Source organism: Bufo gargarizans, chromosome 3 (genome assembly GCF_014858855.1).
Source record: "Bufo gargarizans isolate SCDJY-AF-19 chromosome 3, ASM1485885v1, whole genome shotgun sequence".
NCBI lineage: Eukaryota > Metazoa > Chordata > Amphibia > Anura > Bufonidae > Bufo > Bufo gargarizans.
In genome coordinates, this window is record NC_058082.1 from 235,800,026 (window position 1) to 235,824,009 (window position 23,984).

The 23,984-nt window shown below is 42.8% G+C and overlaps 1 protein-coding gene across 1 annotated transcript in view; it reads right to left on the reverse strand.

Moving 5' to 3' along the window:
* Positions 1 to 299: 299 nt before the first annotated feature.
* Positions 300 to 23,984, reverse strand: part of IPO5 (importin 5) — a 58,442-nt gene continuing 34,757 nt past the window's right edge. The window contains 17 exon segments of the mRNA XM_044284782.1: positions 300 to 1,504; positions 2,042 to 2,183; positions 3,315 to 3,543; positions 3,637 to 3,856; positions 4,021 to 4,143; positions 5,111 to 5,166; positions 5,994 to 6,105; positions 6,706 to 6,819; positions 6,821 to 6,879; positions 7,316 to 7,412; positions 13,953 to 14,074; positions 14,659 to 14,791; positions 14,993 to 15,076; positions 15,198 to 15,416; positions 15,517 to 15,690; positions 16,518 to 16,607; positions 18,234 to 18,358. Of these exon segments, the coding sequence (XP_044140717.1) occupies positions 1,418 to 1,504; positions 2,042 to 2,183; positions 3,315 to 3,543; positions 3,637 to 3,856; positions 4,021 to 4,143; positions 5,111 to 5,166; positions 5,994 to 6,105; positions 6,706 to 6,819; positions 6,821 to 6,879; positions 7,316 to 7,412; positions 13,953 to 14,074; positions 14,659 to 14,791; positions 14,993 to 15,076; positions 15,198 to 15,416; positions 15,517 to 15,690; positions 16,518 to 16,607; positions 18,234 to 18,358 (2,186 nt within the window). The 3' untranslated portion in view covers positions 300 to 1,417.

The window sequence follows — 23,984 nt, forward strand, 5'->3', positions numbered from 1 at the left end:
AAGTTTAGAACAAAATGAATGCTAAATTATTTAATTTGTCAAAAAAAACATAGGTGATACATCCCCTATAAGAAATTTGGCACAGAAAAAAGGCACACAAAATGGTGCCCAAAGGTGGGCATTGTCTTTACACTTCTGAGGCTGACACCTGGTTGACCTAGTTCTACAACAAACAAGATGCTTCCTGTTCAAATGGAAGCTATGACACCAGTGTGGAAAGAGCATTCTTCTGTTTTGCTTTCTAACAATTTTTAATATCAAGAAATATCTGTAACTGTTTTAAACAAAACAAGGTATAATTTTGTGGCATTTTTAGTTTAATGCAGAAGTTTTTTTTTTTGTTGCAGCATAAACTGAACTAATACAACAGAGTAAGCTGGAAGTGTTAATGCAAAGTGAAATTCTTATTTGTGCACACATTAAGTATCAGAAGACCATAAAACAAATGTATAGTGTTAAAACTCAAATGAATGCAGCTTTGAAAATAAAGGCATCCTATACATAAGACAAACATAGAAAAATCATACCTGTAACAGTCAGCAAAAATATAAACTGCTTACATGCAGAGTATACTGTATCTGTGTGCTGCAAACAAATCGCATAATGAAGTACAACGTGAATAAGTGAGACAGCAGGGGACTCGCGCGGAGACTCATGGCGTTTGTATTTCATTGTTGTTTATTGAAGAGTGAGGGAGATATTGCCAGACATGCCAAAAAGACATTTCACATTTAAGGGCCTGAAGCTAAATGTCCAATGTCAAAATCACATAAATTTGGGCACTATGGGTGACCAAAACTAATAAAAATATACCAATATAAATCTGTGCAAAATGAATGTTCTTGACCATCATATTTGAAAATGAATCCTATAACATGGCAAAAGTTGTATTCTACAGACTTCTTTGTTAGTACACTGTGGAGACAAATTTGTCTTGACGATTATAACATCGTGCTAATAATGAACTCGACATACCACTTTTTGCGAATGGCATGGGGAGCACCATTTTAAAAAGCTTTGAAGGCCCTTTGGATGACACCAGATCTAAGTCCATGAGTCTTAAAATTCATCTACAGCAACCACACTCCTAATTAGTTGATAACTGAAGACAATGGTAAGCAGTTTTTCCCAAGCCACAAAAGTGGAAAACTGGAGATAAAGGATGACAGAATAGAATAATCCAGTTAGAGTTACAGGCCTGCAGGGAACATCTGTCTCTTCTAGAAGAATTCATTTTAACAAGTTCTTTTATTCCATTCTGGGGTTTGATGCATCTCTCCTGACTTAACGCCTGCAGAACAACTGCTTATACTCACTACTGCTCCTTTTTCCTCAACACAAAAAGAAAGAAACCTAAACAGAAGAGGTAAGTTTATTTCATGTTAGTTTTCCTGATATACGCCAACAGTAGTGGTCTTCACGCAGCACTAAGGAGATCTTGTAAAGCCTTCTGCTGGACTGGACTCAGCTGTGATACACATTGTGTGAACAGTCCGCCGGATGCCTAAAAAATAAAATAAAAAAAGGTTTAGCAACATTAATATATGCAATTGCCAACATCAAATAACCTTCTAATAGCCTCAAATAACCTTCTAAAAATTCACATTGGGTTGTGGCAGAATCAACAGCATATTCTGCTTGTTATCTATTACTTGCAGTGGATTTCAGCTATTGCTGAGGGTAAAAAAACTGTGGGAAAACGGTCATTCACCCTTCAGTGATCTGAGAAAGATCAGAGTAGCAGCTCTGCGATTTTAGGCAACCAATCGTCGTTACATTCTTAAACCGGTTGCTTGCAGCCATTAATAAGCATTCCTGCAGAACCCCCTTTAAAGTTAATGGATCTGCCAAGGGATATGCCTGAATACAGTTTTCAGGTATTTAAACATACGCACCCACCTTCCACAGCAGAATGCTCAGCAAACAGCTGAAACCAATTGTAAACACAACCTTAATTTTCTGTATGCAATATGTGCTAGGTGGTATAGTACAGTACATAAAATAACTACAAGTGTACAAACCATCAGAAGCTAGAACTTACCTGAACTTGTCGTACTACATTGGCAAGTCTTTTACCACAAAAGTCTTCATTTTTGACAGATTCATGGACTCCTCCATCTGCTATAATACTAAATATTTGGGGTAAGTTTGAGTTGTTGGGTCCAAGCACAATTGGATTGTTACTGTGGGGAAAAAATAAATAAATGACATTGATGCAAGTGTAAAAACACTGCAGTAATACTATATATTTTTGGGAAATTAATGATTGCTAGAGGTAAGTGTTTATAGAAATATACATCTATACATTTATCAAAGCAAAATGCAACAGAACCAGTTTTGTATGTAAGATATAGAGCAACATGGAATTAATAGGTAGGGCACAAGAACTTAGACTGGAATTGAAACTTTAAAGTCAACTTTCCTTTTCTCTAAAGTGAAGCATGGTCCATAAAGCATGTATTGACTACTTATCCATCAGCATGTACAATACAAAGTAACTTATGCTACCATGATGGGAAATATTAAAAACACATAGCAGGCACCAATCTGTATAAATTCTGAAGCATATTTCTTAACATTTCTCCCATTCTAGTCTACTCAAGGTAGTCTAATCTAACTGCTGTCTGCACACCCCACAGTAGAAAAGGGATGTTCTTTCATCTGAGCACCGAACCCACCACCTAGAGCAGGCATCCTCAAACTGCGGCCCTCCAGCTGTTGCAAAACTACAACTCCCAGCATGCCCAAACAGCCTACAGCAGGGCATTGTGGGAGTTGTAGTTTTACAACAGCTGGAGGGCCGCAGTTTGAGGATGCTTGATCTAGAGTCTATAGCTAATTTAAGGAGTAGTTACAATCCTTTTTAAGAAAAGCTTCCCCTGAAGAACTGATTACAGCTGATCAGGCCGCAGAGATCCCCAACATTCAGCTGTAATCTGTAAAGGACCTGGTAGCAAGTGTCAGATCCCCCTTGCAGCACCACCAATGGCAACAGAAAGCATTTACCACAATGCCTATTGAAATCAATGGATTGACTATGAACTATATGGATGTGCCGAGTTCTCTAAAGTGAGAGACACTTTTTGCAGCCACTTTGGAAATTGACAAGCGGAAAAAAAGATTAGTAAAAACCACAATCACTTTTGTTTTTTAAATTTTAACATAGAACTGCTTTTATTTAAGACAAGTAGTTTACAGGCAGGGAAAGAAAAAGAAGGCTGAGAACATGGAGGTAGATGGCACCCTAAGAATATATATTACACATTTTTACATGTACTACTGATTTATGCAATTTGACAGATATAAAATTTTACCTTTCTAGAAGGTCACAGAGAAAGTTAAACGTGTGAACAGCTTCCTCCTTGTCCTCATGCAGCGGCAGCCATGACAGCCAATGAGGCAGAACTTCATCCACATTAACGCAATCTGGTCTGTATTTCATTATTTTTCCTACAGCTGAAATGCAATTCTCTGTTGCATTGATATTCTCTTTGGTTTTAGAGTCGGGGGTCTGTATAACCCCAACAAGAAGTGGAAGAGATTCTACAACCAAAAAGGGAAAAGACAGTGTTTGAAGAAAAATAAAAAATAAACACTAAAAGTAAAATGGCCTATTATACACCTACAATCACATACCTGTACAGAAAGGACGATAATTATCACCACCAAACTGTGCCATCACACCAACACCATAAGCAGCCGCTTGACGAACCTCTGGACTGCTGTCACAGATTGACTGTACTAGAGGTCTAAGGAAGTATTCGGCGTACTTGAAGGAAGTGGGGCTACAGTGTTCAATAACGTCGTCAAAGATACAGAGTCCCCACTGTCTGTCTGGCCATGGTCGATGAGGACACTGAAGAAAAATAAATCAAGCACTGGCTATTTAGGACATGTAGACAAAATGTAGTATTAAAAAAAATTACATGAAAACATGCAATAAAAAATGAAAATGTGCTACAATCAATTTGACAATAGCATTTCAATCACCACAAATAATAAAGTCTAAAGTTAACTTACAATTAAGTTAACAATTAATGGCAGCAACTGCTCAAACCACGGCAACACCTTCTCTTTGTAGCTACTGAATACAGAGTGCAAAATGTCTGCTACTTTAGTCAGAATGTAAACGTCATTGTCATCCTGTGGACATAAAACAAATAATTTGTTATGTGGGAGAGAAGTCTTCATAAAAAAAAAAATTCAAAGGTAATTAGTGTAGTCTCATTCAGGCTCCAAACCATAAACTGAGGCAAGTGAAGACACGGCAAAAAACATCTGCTTAGAAAGGAGATAGTTTTGCATTTACATTGGGGTTGGTAGCACCAAATTTTATGCGAGTTTAAAGGGGGTTTTCCCACAATTGGATTATCACCTATGCACAGAATAGGTGTAAATGTCTTATGGTTGTCCAATTGCTTGCACCTCCATATTGCTATGCCCCACCACTTCCAAGATGGTTGCAAGGGAAAGCGTCTGGGAAAAAAATGCCATACTCAGAGCATGCTATATTTTAAATAAATTCCAAGGAAGCAAAATTCATTTGGAAATATTATGTGTGCTTCATTGCTGTTTTTTCATATATTAATCCTGGAAAGCAAATGGTTCAATTTCCTGGTTTAGACCATTTGGTGCAAGGCTATTTAGTCTGAAAATTCATTTTGTTTCACTGCGGGACATTTGTTGAAACTGTTGGAATCCCTGGGTTTATGGAATCTTTTTGTCTGTAATTGTCCATTTTCTATAAATATGGTTAGATCCAGGAAATTAATTTGTTGTTTATCCCAACCAGAGGTAAAATGAAGATGAGTCATTTTTTTCAATTCATCTGAAAACCCAATCAGTAGTATTTCCCCTCCTTTCCATATAAAAAAAAGCGGAGGAGGAAAGAAGATATTTCCACCTACTACCCCCTGCACAGACAGGTAAAGAAAACAACTATAGACAATGAGCACCATTAAACGCACTGATTAACATCAAGAGGCTAGTTTTAGCAATGAGAATGGGACAAAGTTTCACATTACACTCTCCACCATTGAAATTGTTGGGATATAGAGTTTCACTACAGAGAATGTGAACATTTATGTTTAACAGCAAATCTAAGACGTACCTCATCTTGCAGGGATTCCTCAACTTGTTCATCATAATCTTCATCTTGTCTTTTCACTAAAAATAAAAATATTAAAGGATCAAATTCCTCACAAGCATATGTACATATATAACACAAGAAGAATTTTAAAGGGAACCTATCAACTTTATGCTGCCCATACTAAAGGCAGAATAGAGTAGAGACAGGCGAGTTGATTTCAGCGGTCTGTCATTTAAAAGTTAAAATTAAGTGGCTGCCAAGAACCAACATCACAATCATTGCAGACTGGGCCTGGAAAAGAGTCATGGTTATTCATGAATTCCTGCTCTCCCTGCCCATCTGCTGGTCATTGACAGGCTTCTACCTAGTTTTCTCTCTCTCTCTCTCTCTCTCTAGGAGAGAGCTGCCAACCATCAGCAGATGGGTGAGGGTGTGGGTGCAGGAGATTATGAACGGACTTGCTTCTGGACGCAATGCGTTTTTCACTGAAGCCCCATTCACTTCTAAGAACAGGCTGCGTTTTTCACGCATCAAAAAACGCTCATGTACACATACCCATTGAAATTAACGTGTCAGGATTCAGTGCAGGTGATATGTGATCACGTCACACATTGCAACTGCGCTGAAAACTCGCTCGTGTGAAAGGGGTATAAGAGAATTACTACATATAGGTTTTAAAAATTAAAATTGGGTAGATCAGGGATGGCCAAAATGTGGCTCTCCAGCTGTTTTAAAACTACAATTCCCACAATGCCCTGCTGTAGGCAGTCTGGACATGCTGGGAGCTGTAGTTTTGCAACAGCTGGAGAGCACCAGTTTGGTCATCCCTGGGGTAGATCATTAACCTTGTGGTAGAGAAGCAAATAAAGTAAATCAGCGCGTCACCATTAACCCGTAAACATACCTTGTCTTAGCTCTTGATTTTTAAAGTGCTCTTCTAGTTTACTCTTCAGCATGCCTCCAAGTTCTTCAAAATGTTCATTGTTTAAACATCCATCTCCCATCACCTCTATGCACTGCCAGAAAAATTTAAAGCAGAGAAAATCTGAGCAGACTTGCACCACATTAACGAAGTTCGCAACAATATTTTTCTCAGATGTGAAATATGAGAAAGAAGGATCAATGAAGTGCAAACAAACTTGCGAGAATGCGAGGCCAATGGAGCAGCGGTCATGGTTACTCCGTTCAGCTCTATAGGGCTGCCAGAGATAGTCAAGTGCTTGTACTCTGCTATAGCCGGGAGTTCCATAGAGTTGACTGGAGCATTTAGAATAAGGAAAGAGGGGATTTGATTTTTTAATTGGGCTTGTGTTTACTGAGAATTTAACTTTGACAGGCCTTAGGAGCCTTCAGAAGGCCAAGGCTGCCAGAGGAACCGAAAGGCTCCTGGATACTACCATTGAAATTGCTGGAGGTTTCTAATTTGTGCATTCCAGATACTGTAAGAAAATTTGATCTGCAGATTTTGAGATCTATTCCTCTGACACCAACTCAGATTAGATTTCTTCCCCCAGCCTTCTATATGCAAATATATCTGTAGTATGCTGTAAGAGATATATATATATATATATATATATATATCGTAATAAAATACTCTGTAAAGTTTCACAACTTACCTTAGCAAAAGAGTGCATAATTTCGGACAGAACATCAGAATCTGGTTCTGTTCCAATTCCTTTTATAAGAGCATCGCACATGAAGTGCCACATTTGGGTTAGGTACTCGGGGCCAGCGTACCCGTGCACATTCCAACAACAGTGGCATAGACTCTGCAGCAGCAACTCTTACCCGTATGGTTAAGGTTAAGGAAATACACAAGCCATGTTAACTCACTTTAAGTGCAACGGAACAATATACCGTAAATCTCAAACTGCTCACATAGCAATCCTTACAAATACTGAAATCACATAAAAAACCTTTGTATGTGCAAATAAAGTAATAAAAGAGGTCTGATGCAAAAAGATTTTTTATCAATGATCTTCTGCTATATTTTCCTTTATAAACTTTGGGCCTTAGCAGAAATGCAGGAAATCACAAATCCTCACAGCTGCCTTTAGAGACCATAAGCAAACAGGCGACAGGCAGCAGGAAAGACAAAGGGACCCGAGGAGCACACAGTTTAGCCCTAGTTTAGGCAGATTACTTAGCTATGTGGCTAGTTGTTTTTTTTAGCTCACAATTTCGAACACCACGAGTCACACATTAAAGATTCACTTGCAAGGATATCGTCATGAAAATAGAACTTAAGGAGTGGAACCATTAGTTTTACAACTTGTTCTGTGTACTCCACAAATCCTTCCTTCAGCTCTTTAGCATAACAGACCTGTAAGAAAGAAAAAAAAAAAAGTTCAGTTGACCGTTTTCAGACAAATTAAACTTTGGTCCCACCCAACTTGAAATTCCTTTTAGCAACTATCCACAGAACTTGCTCAGAACTTAAGCAACTGTATCATTCAGGGTGCCCTCACACATGACAACACCCCTATGTTAGTCTATGGGGATGAAAAGTGTCAACATGCGAGTTCTGTTCTGCTGCTGATTAACCCCTTAAGGACTGGCGCCATACATGTACGGCAGGCTAATTGGGCGGGTGCAGGAGCTGCGCATGCCTGATCAGCGGCAAACCCAGCAGTCACTGACAGCCGGGCCCCTGCTGCATATGCCGGCATTGGTGAAAACACAGATACTGGCATATTAACCCCTTGTATGCCACAGTCAAAGCTAACCGCAGCCAGTGGAGGGGTATGCATGCCCTCCGCACCTCCAACGGGTCCCCACGCTGCAATGGCAGGGACCCGATGGCAGCCTGATGCCTTCCATAGGCACCAGGGCGTGCCTTCTATGGAAGCAAAAAAGCTTACAGCCAACGCATTACAATACAGGAAGTATTGTAATGCATTGCAGAGGGGAACAGACCCCAGAAGTTGAAGTCCCAGAATGAGACATTAAAAAAAAAGTTAAAAAAGTGTTTTTCATAAATAAATATAAAAGTTTCAAGAAAAAAAAAAAGCCTCTTTCCCAAACACACATAAAATTGTAAAAAAAAAAAAATTTAATAATAATTGGGTATTGCTTACTAGTTTGTCTGGGTGCCGCTCCATTTGCCTGCTGTGCCCCTGTTCACTTTTCCCACCTGGTATGCTAATGAACATCATTGGTACAGGGAGGAGGAGACTGCCCAGTTTCTCAATGACTCACCTTCTCCCTGACTGACGCTGTCCGCTGCGATTAGACTGCGCTACAGCCAGGGAGAAGGAGACGCCCCTTGAGAAACCGGGCAGTCTCCTCCTCCCTGTACCAATGATATTCATTAGCATACCAGGCGGGAAAAGTGAACGGGGTGCACAGCAGAAGAACGGAGCGGCGCCGAGAAACTAGTAAGCTACATTACATCCCTGTACTATGCCCTACATAACCACCTAGTTATTTCATGTCTGGACCCATCAAAGGTCCTCTAAGGTAAAAAATGGCAGGGTCCTGAAAGGGTTAATTGTACAAAGGAACAGAAAGCAAATTACAATTTGTTGCGGATTTCATGTAGCTGAAGGTCTCCATTCATTTCGATGGAGATTTAATCCGCAACATAATTCACAAACATACCCATCCTGTTCCATTGTCTCATTTCTGAGACTGAAAATCAGTTCCACGCATGTGGACGGGGGTCATTTATGCATAAAGCTAGGGCTGCAGCTAACGATTATTTGAATAATCGATTAGTTGCCGATTAATTTCTACGATTAATCGATTAATCGGGAAAAACGACAAAATTACAAAACAGAGGTTTATATGATCTTACTTGAAAAATTATGTTCAAAGGCCATATTAAAACAAATTGTGGACGACACTATTATGGGGGATCTGTGGACGACACTATATGGGGGATCTGTGGACGACACTTATGGGGGATCTGTGGACGACACTTATGGGGGATCTGTGGACGACACTTATGGGGGATCTGTGGACGACACTTATGGGGGATCTGTGGACGACACTTATGGGGGATCTGTGGACGACACTTATGGGGGATCTGTGGACGACACTTATGGGGGATCTGTGGACGACACTTATGGGGGATCTGTGGACGACACTTATGGGGGATCTGTGGACGACACTTATGGGGGATCTGTGGACGACACTTATGGGGGATCTGTGGACGACACTTATGGGGGATCTGTGGACGACACTTATGGGGATCTGTGGACGACACTTATGGGGGATCTGTGGACGACACTTATGGGGGATCTGTGGACGACACTTATGGGGGATCTGTGGACGACACTTATGGGGGATCTGTGGACGACACTTATGGGGGATCTGTGGACGACACTTATGGGGGATCTGTGGACGACACTTATGGGGGATCTGTGGACGACACTTATGGGGGATCTGTGGACGACACTTATGGGGGATCTGTGGACGACACTTATGGGGGATCTGTGGACGACACTTATGGGGGATCTGTGGACGACACTTATGGGGGATCTGTGGACGACACTTATGGGGGATCTGTGGACGACACTTATGGGGGATCTGTGGACGACACTTATGGGGGATCTGTGGACGACACTTATGGGGGATCTGTGGACGACACTTATGGGGGATCTGTGGACGACACTTATGGGGGATCTGTGGACGACACTTATGGGGATCTGTGGACGACACTTATGGGGGATCTGTGGACGACACTTATGGGGGATCTGTGGACGACACTTATGGGGGATCTGTGGACGACACTTATGGGGGATCTGTGGACGACACTTATGGGGGATCTGTGGACGACACTTATGGGGGATCTGTGGACGACACTTATGGGGGATCTGTGGACGACACTTATGGGGGATCTGTGGACGACACTTATGGGGGATCTGTGGACGACACTTATGGGGGATCTGTGGACGACACTTATGGGGGATCTGTGGACGACACTTATGGGGGATCTGTGGACGACACTTATGGGGGATCTGTGGACGACACTTATGGGGGATCTGTGGACGACACTTATGGGGGATCTGTGGACGACACTTATGGGGGATCTGTGGACGACACTTATGGGGGATCTGTGGACGACACTTATGGGGGATCTGTGGACGACACTTATGGGGGATCTGTGGACGACACTTATGGGGGATCTGTGGACGACACTTATGGGGGATCTGTGGACGACACTTATGGGGGATCTGTGGACGACACTTATGGGGGATCTGTGGACGACACTTATGGGGGATCTGTGGACGACACTTATGGGGGATCTGTGGACGACACTTATGGGGGATCTGTGGACGACACTTATGGGGGATCTGTGGACGACACTTATGGGGGATCTGTGGACGACACTTATGGGGGATCTGTGGACGACACTTATGGGGGATCTGTGGACGACACTTATGGGGGATCTGTGGACGACACTTATGGGGGATCTGTGGACGACACTTATGGGGGATCTGTGGACGACACTTATGGGGGATCTGTGGACGACACTTATGGGGGATCTGTGGACGACACTTATGGGGGATCTGTGGACGACACTTATGGGGGATCTGTGGACGACACTTATGGGGGATCTGTGGACGACACTTATGGGGGATCTGTGGACGACACTTATGGGGGATCTGTGGACGACACTTATGGGGGATCTGTGGACGACACTTATGGGGGATCTGTGGACGACACTTATGGGGGATCTGTGGACGACACTTATGGGGGATCTGTGGACGACACTTATGGGGGATCTGTGGACGACACTTATGGGGGATCTGTGGACGACACTTATGGGGGATCTGTGGACGACACTTATGGGGGATCTGTGGACGACACTTATGGGGGATCTGTGGACGACACTTATGGGGGATCTGTGGACGACACTTATGGGGGATCTGTGGACGACACTTATGGGGGATCTGTGGACGACACTTATGGGGGATCTGTGGACGACACTTATGGGGGATCTGTGGACGACACTTATGGGGGATCTGTGGACGACACTTATGGGGGATCTGTGGACGACACTTATGGGGGATCTGTGGACGACACTTATGGGGGATCTGTGGACGACACTTATGGGGGATCTGTGGACGACACTTATGGGGGATCTGTGGACGACACTTATGGGGGATCTGTGGACGACACTTATGGGGGATCTGTGGACGACACTTATGGGGGATCTGTGGACGACACTTATGGGGGATCTGTGGACGACACTTATGGGGGATCTGTGGACGACACTTATGGGGGATCTGTGGACGACACTTATGGGGGATCTGTGGACGACACTTATGGGGGATCTGTGGACGACACTTATGGGGGATCTGTGGACGACACTTATGGGGGATCTGTGGACGACACTTATGGGGGATCTGTGGACGACACTTATGGGGGATCTGTGGACGACACTTATGGGGGATCTGTGGACGACACTTATGGGGGATCTGTGGACGACACTTATGGGGGATCTGTGGACGACACTTATGGGGGATCTGTGGACGACACTTATGGGGGATCTGTGGACGACACTTATGGGGGATCTGTGGACGACACTTATGGGGGATCTGTGGACGACACTTATGGGGGATCTGTGGACGACACTTATGGGGGATCTGTGGACGACACTTATGGGGGATCTGTGGACGACACTTATGGGGGATCTGTGGACGACACTTATGGGGGATCTGTGGACGACACTTATGGGGGATCTGTGGACGACACTTATGGGGGGATCTGTGGACGACACTTATGGGGGATCTGTGGACGACACTTATGGGGGATCTGTGGACGACACTTATGGGGGATCTGTGGACGACACTTATGGGGGATCTGTGGACGACACTTATGGGGGATCTGTGGACGACACTTATGGGGGATCTGTGGACGACACTTATGGGGGATCTGTGGACGACACTTATGGGGGATCTGTGGACGACACTTATGGGGGATCTGTGGACGACACTTATGGGGGATCTGTGGACGACACTTATGGGGGATCTGTGGACGACACTTATGGGGGATCTGTGGACGACACTTATGGGGGATCTGTGGACGACACTTATGGGGGATCTGTGGACGACACTTATGGGGGATCTGTGGACGACACTTATGGGGGATCTGTGGACGACACTTATGGGGGATCTGTGGACGACACTTATGGGGGATCTGTGGACGACACTTATGGGGATCTGTGGACGACACTTATGGGGGATCTGTGGACGACACTTATGGGGGATCTGTGGACGACACTTATGGGGGATCTGTGGACGACACTTATGGGGGATCTGTGGACGACACTTATGGGGGATCTGTGGACGACACTTATGGGGGATCTGTGGACGACACTTATGGGGGATCTGTGGACGACACTTATGGGGGATCTGTGGACGACACTTATGGGGGATCTGTGGACGACACTTATGGGGGATCTGTGGACGACACTTATGGGGGATCTGTGGACGACACTTATGGGGGATCTGTGGACGACACTTATGGGGGATCTGTGGACGACACTTATGGGGGATCTGTGGACGACACTTATGGGGGATCTGTGGACGACACTTATGGGGGATCTGTGGACGACACTTATGGGGGATCTGTGGACGACACTTATGGGGGATCTGTGGACGACACTTATGGGGGATCTGTGGACGACACTTATGGGGGATCTGTGGACGACACTTATGGGGGATCTGTGGACGACACTTATGGGGGATCTGTGGACGACACTTATGGGGGGATCTGTGGACGACACTTATGGGGGGATCTGTGGACGACACTATTATGGGGGATCTGTGGACGACACTATTATGGGGGATCTGTGGACGGCGTAGTTATGGAGAGGGGGATATGTGCACTGTTATGGGCATAACAGTGCACAGATCCCCCTTCCCATAGCAGTGCCATAGACAGATCCCCCTTCCCCCTAACAGCCCCGGCCCCGATGCTTGCATCTTTATTTTACCTTTTTACAATGACGCTCCCGCTCCTGTAACAGCCAGGCAGAGCGGACGGCGGCGTAACGTCACTCAATCACGTGACGCGCCTGCTCCGCCCACTTCATGAATGAAGGAGGCGGAGCAGGCGTGTCACGTGAGTGAGTGACGTTACGCCGCCGTCCGCTCTGCCTGGCTGTTACAGGAGCGGGAGCGTCATTGTAAAAAGGTAAAATAAAGATGCAGCGACCGCCCGCCCGTCCGAATAGCAACGAATCGGCGATTATTCGATAACTGGATTCGTCGACAACGAATCCAGTTATCGAATATAATCGATTACATCGATTAATCGTTGCAGCCCTACATAAAGCACATTGAGGGGACTAGAGTTTCCTATGTCAGTCTATCTAGTTTACATTGGAGTGGGATGTGCCCAACTCATTTAGAGGTGTAAGAGTCTTAGTAAATTAGATGCATGTCTAGCACTCCAGGTCAGAAAGTAAAATCTATGGTCAGCTATAAGATGCTGATTTGAGCTATAATTTGCCAGAAAGTTGTATAAATTATCACAAGTATTCTGGGCTATGGGAGACAGCGACCCTTCTACTAAGCTTGATCACTTTTCAGAAAAGGGGTAAGCGTAATCGCAACCTAAGAGCAAAGTGTTTATGCCAAAAAATTGACCCTGCAGCTAAATACATTCTCCCCATGATTTTCTACTAGCTTCCTTCAGATGAATGAGAATTGCAGAAATCTATTGGGATACACATTCTGGAAGTGTTGTTTCTGGCTATAGCCACCAGACAGACAGGAGGAGGCATCGGCCAGGAGCAGAAGAGAAGACTAGTCAGATGTGTCTTACAAAGTGGTTTCATGAGATCAGGCTGGTTTATACGGTATTAGAAATCACAGGTGACAAAATACATCTGTGTACATGTGATACCCACCAACATCTGGCAAGCAGTTGCTTTTTCTTCAAGTCCAGCAGTTTTGATTCCAAAACTTTGTTGGTCTCCTAGATTAACAAACTCCCATCCATCATCATCACCCATGCTCTCCATGTCTTGAGCTGTAAAAATGGAAACCAGTATAATAAAACTCTTCATATCATGTTTAAAAGGTTTAAGTTTTAAAAATTTTAAACTAATACACTCACTATGACAAAAGTAGTTTTGGGTTAGGGGGAGAGGGTTACAGTTTGGGTTGCCAATCATTCCATATTTGCAATAGTTAAGTCCACGTAGGATCCATACATAGTACTGAACAATAAAGCTTTACAATCTAAACAGAAAATGCACATCAAAGGGGATGTTCCTTCTGGGGTACTGACAGCTGGAACCCACACCCCATTCTGATAGAGCAGTAGGTCAGGCATGGGTGATGCAGGTCCATTCATTCTCTATGGGAAATACTGCCAAGCACTGTGCCATTACATTCACATTCCAGGATCGCTGGGGGTCACAGTGGTCAGACCCCCACCAACCTGTGGACAGGGGACTGTAGAACTTCCATAAATCTAAAAAGTACCTATGTGGAAACAGATTTCACCTGCAATATAATCTATATCTATTCCAAAAACATTTATGTTGAACAAATTTATGTCAAAGTCATCAATTTTTCTGAACATGAAATAAAAAAAGATCTAAAACTCACTGTCAAGAAGAGCCACCTCTGGTTTAATGGAAGCGGTTTTCATGAGAGGTCCCATAACCACAGGAAGGTACTGCTGGAATTCTTTTCCAAGGATTTTACACATACGTGCCCATGCAGATATCATATATGAAATCTGGAAGAACAAAGGACCAAGTGAATTGACAATCCAGAGGGTTTGACCAAGAATTTCATTGTTGGCATACATCCTTCAACGGTTTCAGTAAGTTAACCCTGATGCAGTATCCAAGTCCATGGTCACTATTCAGTTTAGAGTTATCAGCATGTGTGTGAATAAAAAAAAAAAAAAAACACCTTTTCAAAACATATTACATACCTGAGGATCATCATCTTCTAACTCGCTGAAGTCTGTCTGAGTCTTTAGCAGCAGCTGCATCACATCTGACGCATCTTGCATAAACTGCAAGAACCATTGACGCCTTGTAAATTGCATATAAAAGTTATTCTGTACCATAAAACCCCATGCAACCAAAAGAGAAATGCTTAAGAATTTCCCCCTGGTGCATGAGCGTGACACTTACCTTCTCTTTACCAACAGCTAGACCAATAAGACTTATGCACTCAATGGTTTTCCCTCGGAGAAGGCGTAGCTCTTTTTGCACGGCATTTTCCACTATATGTTTCAGGGAGGGCATAAACATATCGTAATAAGGAACAAACTTCTCTTCAGCAGTGTCAGCAACAGAGGCTATTGATGTCACCACTTGTTCCAAAACCAGCTTTGTGCCTTTCTGGATTAACTGCTCAGAACAAAACGGAAACAAAAGAATTTTATAGTTTGAATCTTTAAAGTTGTGAAGCAGAATACTACTTAACAACCTACGTAGCTAAAAAACATACCTCCTGCAATTTGACCACCATAATTGAATGTAAATGTTTAACCAAATTATCCAGATAAGGAACTAGGAGTGACTTGGGGCAATCTTCAGTGAAATTAATAAGAGCTGCAGCAGCATGGGCCTGGACTCGAGGGTTAGCCTGGTCTTCCATGGTTTGCAGTAGGCTTGCAATGACCTAAAAGTAAAATATTAAATAAAATTAAAATAAAAACTCCAGAGCCAGAATAATTTTTTGGCCACCACGCATCCCCCCCAAAAAGTTAATACTTTTTTTTATTGTTTTTAAATGTCACATATCCCAAAATGGTATTAAATAAAAACTTCATATCGCTCTGCAAAACATGAGCCCTCACACAGCTCAGCCATAAGATAAAAAAAATAGTAAAAAAAGGAATGTAAGATTGGAATCTCCATAATAATATTACTGACCTGAAGTCAGAACATGTCACTTTTTACAGTCCTAGCGAACACTAAAAACGAAACCCTAGACTTACATTGTTCCTTCACACTGCATATAAGTCACATAGCAGCAGAGCTCCGGATGTGTTCACTGTGCGTTCAGTGGAATTCGCACCATTTTGCAAGCAAGTTCAGTCAGGTTTGTCTGCAATTGCGTTCAGTTTATTCCGAGCCGGTGCAATGCGTTTTTTCACGCGCATGATAAACTGAAGGTCTACAAATAACATCTCTTAGCAACCATCCGTGAAAAACGCATTGCACCAGCACTTACTTGCAGATGCAATGCCCTGACTCCATAGAAGTGAAAGGGGCTGCGTGAAAAACGCAGAATATAGAACATGCTGCGATTTTCATTAAACGCAGAAGTGATGCGTTATAAACAGATTGAAATGAATAAGTCGGGTTTCAGTGCGGGCACAATGCGCCGAAAACTCGCTCGTGTGAAAAGGGACCTTACTGATAGTGGTAAGAGATGGTTGCTGACCCCTGAAATCACTGTATAGCAGTTATAAGCTATTTATGTACAGGTACAGGCTGCCTTACCTTTTCATGAAACTTTTTCTGGAAGGCAGGGGCAAAGTCAGTTGCCATCTGTCCAATAGCATTGCATGCAGCATAGCGCACTCTAGGATGCTAAGAATCAAACAAGTTGCACACACCTAGTTAATTTCATTTTACCAAAAATCTCATAACAAATAAAATGCAATGTTTAACTAGTATCACGTGAAAGCACTTATGTGCACTTAGGTTTCTAGTATTTTTGACAAAGTGAACAGTACTACTGACTGCAACTGGAAATTAAAGGAGTTGGCCACTTTGTTACAATTTCAGGTTACTTACTCATTTAACGTCCCTGCTCTTGTGCTGGCCCCTCTAATTGACGTCAAACAAAATGGCTCCAGTCCCAAACCGATCCTGCTCGCTGTGTGCACTCCCCTTCAGTGTTATAACGCGCAGATGCCACATCCTGCAATCCAATTCTGTGCAGTAGAAATTATTAATGGCATCTATAAGGACTGGACACTGTAGCCATTAAAACATTTCTAATGCGCAGAATAGAACACTGAAAGGGAGTGCACACAGCCAGCAGGACGTGCTTGGAACTGGAGCCAATTGGGCAGAAACACGGTCATAGAAATTTACAGAAGATAACAGGAGCAGGGACATTAACTCTTTCCTGATATCGCCTGTATATGTATGGCAGATGTCAGGTCTTTCAAGATGTTGCCTGCTCCAGAGTAACACAAGCACCATAGTTACCAGGTGCTTGCCGTTTCACACAGCAGACACCCAGGGCTACTGTCAGCGACCCATAGTAATAAATGTGACCCGGGCATTTGAGAGGTTGAAAACCCAGAAGTGCACACTTTCCAGGGTGGAACTTCCCCCCCGGCTCAGATCAGGGGGAAGCGTTCCATTGAAGTAATAAGCCAGAGCCTGTACTAGGCTTCTAACTGGTATATTCCAATTCAGGCCTGCAGGTGGCAGCACTGGATTGTAATCTCTTTGTATATGGTAATGGTAAAATTCCACTACTGATTCAGTTTTTTCAATTCACCTCCGAAAAAACGGAATAAAAAAAAGGTCACACATCCAAAAACGGTATCAATAAAACCTACAGATCATCCAGTAAAAAATGAGCCCTCAGACTGCTTCATAGACATGACTTTAAAAAGGGTCAGAATATGGCAATGAAAGAATATATTTTTTCCAAAGTTTTCAAAAACACAAGAAAAACTATACAAATATGGTATCATTGTAATCATACCGACTCAGAGACTGATTAGGTCAGGTAAGTTTTACCGCATAGTGATTGCTGTAAAAACGAAACCCATAAAACATTTTGGATTTTTCAGCTTTCTACTGCATTTTATGAAATATGAAATGGTGGCATTAGAAAGTATAACCTGTCCCACATAAACAAGCCCTCATACTGCTATGTAAAGGCTCTGGAAGGCAAGGAGTAAAAAACGGAAACACAAAAATTGCAATGTCAGAAAGGGGTTATATAAATAAGTAACCTATAATTATGACTAAAGTGGCAACTTTAAGTGCACTTCTAGCTGATGGTAAGAACTGTTGAGTCATGCTGTCAATAACTAGTCTACATGGACCAAAACGAGCTTCAAAAACACAAAAAGATCTTGCTTAGCATATTGGCCACATTCTGAGTCTCTCTAATAAAATGTTGACATTGAGTATGTAAGATTTTCTAAATGTATTTTTGTAAAAAAAAAAAAGCACTGAAAACATTTTTACCGGGTCTTGAAGGAAGAGCAATACAAAGTTAACCATCTCATTGAGGATGCCCTCCATCTGCTGGTGACAACCTTCCCCAATGGCTGATAATGCCATAAGACCAGCATGCCTGTACTTCCAGTCAGCTGTAGTAAAAGACAATACACAAGTACTATTTTAAATTGTTCACAAAGCATTTGCCATCAAAAACATGATTCTAGAATAAATACATTCATGTTAACTGGTCTCCCAGCCACACAGAATATAACTGTACAATTTAGAACACTTACCTAGAAAAGGTGCAGTAAACCACTTGTGTATGGGATTATTATACAAGGTATACAACCTTCAACTCTTTTCGTGCCAAAGACATCTCACAGGGCGACACCTCAGTAGTCAAGGACATACGAGATACATACTTGTTACTAATGGCTCTATCTCAGGCTGTATGCCAGCTAGAGAGATGTGTCTGAACCAGTTTTAAAACTAAAAGCTGGTCATACACAGAGCTATGTAAGCCAAACCTGCCGACGTCATGTCAGTAGAGACATTTGGCATGCCTGATCCTTTTGTGCTCAGGCTACTGCCAGAAGTGTCTGGTAGATGCTTTCTCTGCTCTCTTCATTCACCACATATACATGCTTGGCATATGTATGGGAGGATAGGAAAAGAGTGGTTTTCTTGAGTGTATGCACATCTTAAGAAACTAAGCTTTAAAACAAGAGATTACAATAGAGATTGTGAGGTTATCCAGGATACAGCTCAATCACAGATCCAAATGAAGGGCAAGATGCATCTACCTGCAGCTCTCACTCTACACTCCAGCTTTCTAAATGTTCTATCTCCAGCTGTATAGTAGTCTTTATTCAAAGAAAAGCACAGATCACAATGTGAGGACAGGATTCCTTTAGTGACTACATTTTTCCAAAATAGTCCAAATATCAGAAAAATTGTTAACATTGGTCCATTGTTAAAAATAGTCTTGAAGATATTGAGGAGTTTGGCAATTTGCCATTAATGTCCTACCGCAGACCACCTAATTTGCGTGATAAATTGGTTTGTGCAGATATTGCACAAGTAATGGTCTTACAGGAGGGGCAGTCAGAGCCTCCCTGATATACTGCTCAAAAAAACAAAAAATAGAACTCAAGGGGCAGTAGACTAAAATAAAACTTCGCTTTTAATAAACAGGAGATAAAATAGCCCCTACTAGACAAACAACGAATAAGACATGCCCTGTGGGCAACTATACACACAGAACAGATAAGGGGGTCAGAAAAGGGCGGCGGGATTGATATTAAAGCCCACGAACCCTAGTACCTCCCTGCTTGTCCTGTGACTCCCTACAAGGTATCCAAAGGACGGGGTCCAAAAATGCCCCGCAAGGGGTGGCCCAGACAGGAACTCTGATCCTAGGTAGGAAACCCTGATAAGGCCCTATTCGATTAGTGACTGAAAAAAGGCAGAGTTCACACTTTGAGATACTACAGAACGTACAATAATGAACACAGAAAAAGGGGGGGGGGGGGGGGGGTACAACACCACCTAGACATCAGAGGTGGTCAGGGTGGGTGCATACTTAAGTGTCCAGACGCGTTTCTTCGGTTAGAGCCCCAGGATTCTTCAGGGGACAAGGGGCTACGTGTTCGTCTAAGTCAAACCATGGCTAAGCCTGTGGACGAAAACATGTATGTCTAATACGTCACTAGAACAATAGTCAGATAGTCTTTTTCCATCTGACTATTGTTCTAGTGACGTATTATTAGACATACATGTTTTCGTCCACAGGCTTAGTCATGGTTTGACTTAGACGAACACGTAGCCCCGTGTCCCTTGAAGAATCCTGGGGCTCTAACCGAAGAAATGCGTCGGGACACTTAAGTATGCACCCACCCTGACCTCCTCTGATGTCTAGGTGTGAACTCTGCCTTTTTTCAGTCACTAATCGAATAGGGCCTTATCGGGGTTTCCTACCTAGGATCAGAGTTCCTGCCTGCCACCCCTTGCGGGGCATTTTTGGACCCTGTTCTTTGGATACCTTGTAGGGAGTCACAGGACAAGCAGGGAGGTACTAGGGTTAGTGGGCTTTAATATCAATCCCGCCGCCCTTTTCTGACCCCCTTATCTGTTTGTTCCACTAGTGACTTTTTTTTGTGTTCTGTGTGTATAGTTGCCCACAGGGCATGTCTTATTCGTTGTTTGTCTAGTAGGGGCTATTTTATCTCCTGTTTATTAAAAGCGAAGTTTTATTTCAGTCTACTGCCCCTTGAGTTCTATTATTTTGTGCAGATATTGGTCCCCGCAAAAAAGTGTACGACAGACATTTCTTTCAACCCCAAAAAAAAAAAAAAAAAAAAGTTGTTTTCCATGCTTAAACTGTATAAAAAAAAATATGTACAAAAAGGCAACACCTTTACGGATACATCTTCCCTACAAAAACATAGGTTAAATCATTCTCTAACATGTGATTTACATACTATGGTGTCCCTGTCCACTATTATATGTGGGTGAGACAACCTTGGACTTTAAAACAAGGTTGAATCAACACAGGTATACCATCCGGAAAGGTCGGATGGATCTACCTGTGTCAAAACACTTCATAGATTATGGACATAGGGAGAGTGAACTCAAGTGTATGTTGGACGACCATATTCCTATCTCCCGTAAAGTTGGAAATAGGACAAGCAGTTTGAAGAAGCGTCAAATCCAGTGGATAACTAAATTAAATACATTACGCCCCCATGGCTTGAATGTGGACTGTAAACCAGGGATATTTACTTAATTATCTCCTTCCGCATTATAATCCGCCCGCTACATAGACTGTGTACTATTCGATCTATGGTGCTATAAATACGATGTTTGATTATACGAATAGACTAATATTTTTATTTTCTCTTGCAGAATTGTTAGACAGCAGAAATATTTTCTTATAAAAGCAGCATTGTTCCTGTGAAAATTATCTATGAAAAAGGAATACGGATTTAGGCTACATTCACACGTCAGTATTTTTCTATAATCCGAATTTCGGTCCGTTTTTTGCGAATCCGTTGTTCCCGAAAATGTTTCCGTATGTCATCCGTTTTTTGCGGATCCGCAAAAAACGGAAACATGTATACATTTCAATAATCAAATAAAGTTGTTTGGATTTCTTTGAAAAAAAATAAAAATAAAAATTTGCTATGTGTTTCCAGGAACGGATTCCGCAAAAACCGGAAGACATACGGAATGACATCCGAATGTCTTCCGTTTTTTGCGGAACCATTGACTTTGCATTGTACCAGGATCCGATTTTTCAGGAACATAATAGGACATGTTTTATATTTAAACGGACATGCGGAACGGAACAACGGAAACGGACAGCACACATTGTGCTGTCCGATTTTTTCCAGGACCCATTGAAAATGAATGGGTCCTGATCTGTTCCGCAAAAAACGGAACAGATCAGGAAAGAAAAAACGGACGTGTGAATGGACCCTTAAATTATGGTGCACGACATTGATGTTGGTCTCCTATGTATAATTTGGGTGCCTATGTGATAATATTCTTTAAATTTCTTTACTTTCTTCTAGACAGTGGGATAATTATTTGTTTGTACTTAGTTTCTATGGGGATTAACTAATTGCAGGCCCAGTGGTCTGATACTTGGATTACGGGTCCACATATAGTATGGGGGGCACAGGGTGTACATCTATAGTCAGAGGAGATCAATGACATGAGCCCAAGTATGCCGGGGAGGACGGTCATGTGGCGGATTGCGCTCACGTGGCGGTCAGCTGATGGCCAAAGGTGTGTTCCACCACATCACCACTTCCTGCGCTCCACAGGTTATTTATTTTACTTCCGCACATGTGCAGTTGGCTTTGTTTGACGCCGAACGCATGTGGAGTTTCCATGCTGGTTAGTAATCTGCTATGTTCTCAATTTTGTTTTTAATCAGGCTGTGCACGAGTTTTTAATATATCAATTATGTCACTGGATGGAGGATATATATATATATTTTAATAGGAATCATGCATCATTACATTTGGGATTGATAGGCAGTATCACATGTATTTAAATTAAGTTTTATTATTTTTTTGACAATTATGTATTATCTAGTTTAACATATACATATACATATATATATATATATATATATATATACACATATATATATATATACACACATATAGATATATATATATATATAGATAGATAGATAGAAAATGCGGGTCTCAGCAGCACAAGACAAAAAAACGGTGCACGTCCTCACAGCCGTGGGCTCAGGCGGCTATATGTTGATAAGCATCAAAAGGATAAGGCAGCACTCCAGGTAAAGTGAAAAAAGGTGGATCTTTATTCCCTCTGCAACGTTTCAACCGTCTCGATGCAGTCTTTCTCAAATATATATATATGTACTTAGCACCATTGTTATGTATCACTGCTTGAGAAAAGTCCCAGTGAGAGGACTGAAACGTCGCGTTGGTGAATAAAGAACACTATTTTTGATCATAACACTGGGAGTGCCGTGGAATGTTCTTCTCTATCCAGCTGTATAGAAGCTAGTACCTAGGCAGCAGGTTGAATTAGCCAACCAGACATAGGCGGGAGGCCACGTGGGTGCAAATTTAGGCCTGTATGCACTCGGCACGTTTACATTTTAGGAGCTTTGATTTCAACTTGGGTCACAGTTCTAATAATAATTTTTATGAACAATTACTGGTAGATCTTGACAGAAAACTGAATGAAGGTGCCTGTGTGTGTATTTCATAATTTAGCCTATGCAGCATGGTGACTCAGTGGATAGCACTGGTGCCTTGCAGTGCTGGGGTCCTAGGTTTGCCTGGGTTTCCTTCCACACTCCAAAGACCTAGTAATCGAGAACTGCGTGATGCTAATGCCTGTAAAGCGCTGCAGAATATGTCAGCACTATATAAGTGAGTAACTAATAAAATAATTTATGTTTTCTTTGTTTCTTTTAAACAGCATTAAAACTGTTCTAGCAAAAAAGGAGATTTTTGTATAACTTACCAGTTAAATCTCTTTCTCGCTCTTCCTTGGGGGACACAGACCTTGGTATAGCTCAGCTCCCTAGGAGGCGTGACACTAAGTAAAACTGTTAAGCCCCTCCTCCATCAGCTATACCCTCAGCCTGGAGATAGAGGCTACCAGTTGCGTGTCCAAGTAGTGAAAGGAAAACAACCAATAACAGGAACAACCAGCCAGCAACCCAACGGGGCGCCAGACCATAACCCTGTAACCAAACACAGAAGGGTGGGTGCTGTGTCCCCCAAGGAAGAGCGAGAAAGAGATTTAACTGGTAAGTTATACAAAAATCTCCTTTTCTCGCCCATTTTCCTTGGGGGACACAGACCTTGGGACGTTCAAGAGCAGTCCAAGAAGGGAGGGACCACAAACCCAAGGCGGAACACCACCAGAGCATCAGGAAACCGCTGCCTGCAAAACCAGGCGGCCCAAAGCAGCATCCGCTGATGCATGCGTATGCACTCTATAGAACTTTGTGAAAGTGTGCAGAGAGGACCAAGTGGCTGCCTTGCACAACTGTTCAGCCGAGGCCCGATGCCTCTGCGCCCAGGAAGCACCGACTGCTCTGGTGGAATGAGCAGTGATGCCGAAAGGCGGAGCTCTGCCCTTGGCTCGATAAGCCTCAGACACCGCCAGTTTAATGAAACGGGCAATAGCCACCTTGGAGACCGCCAAACCCTTGCGCGAACCCTCCGGAACCAAAAACAGAGAGTCCGTGCGCCGAAAGGATCCGGTGACCTCCAAGTA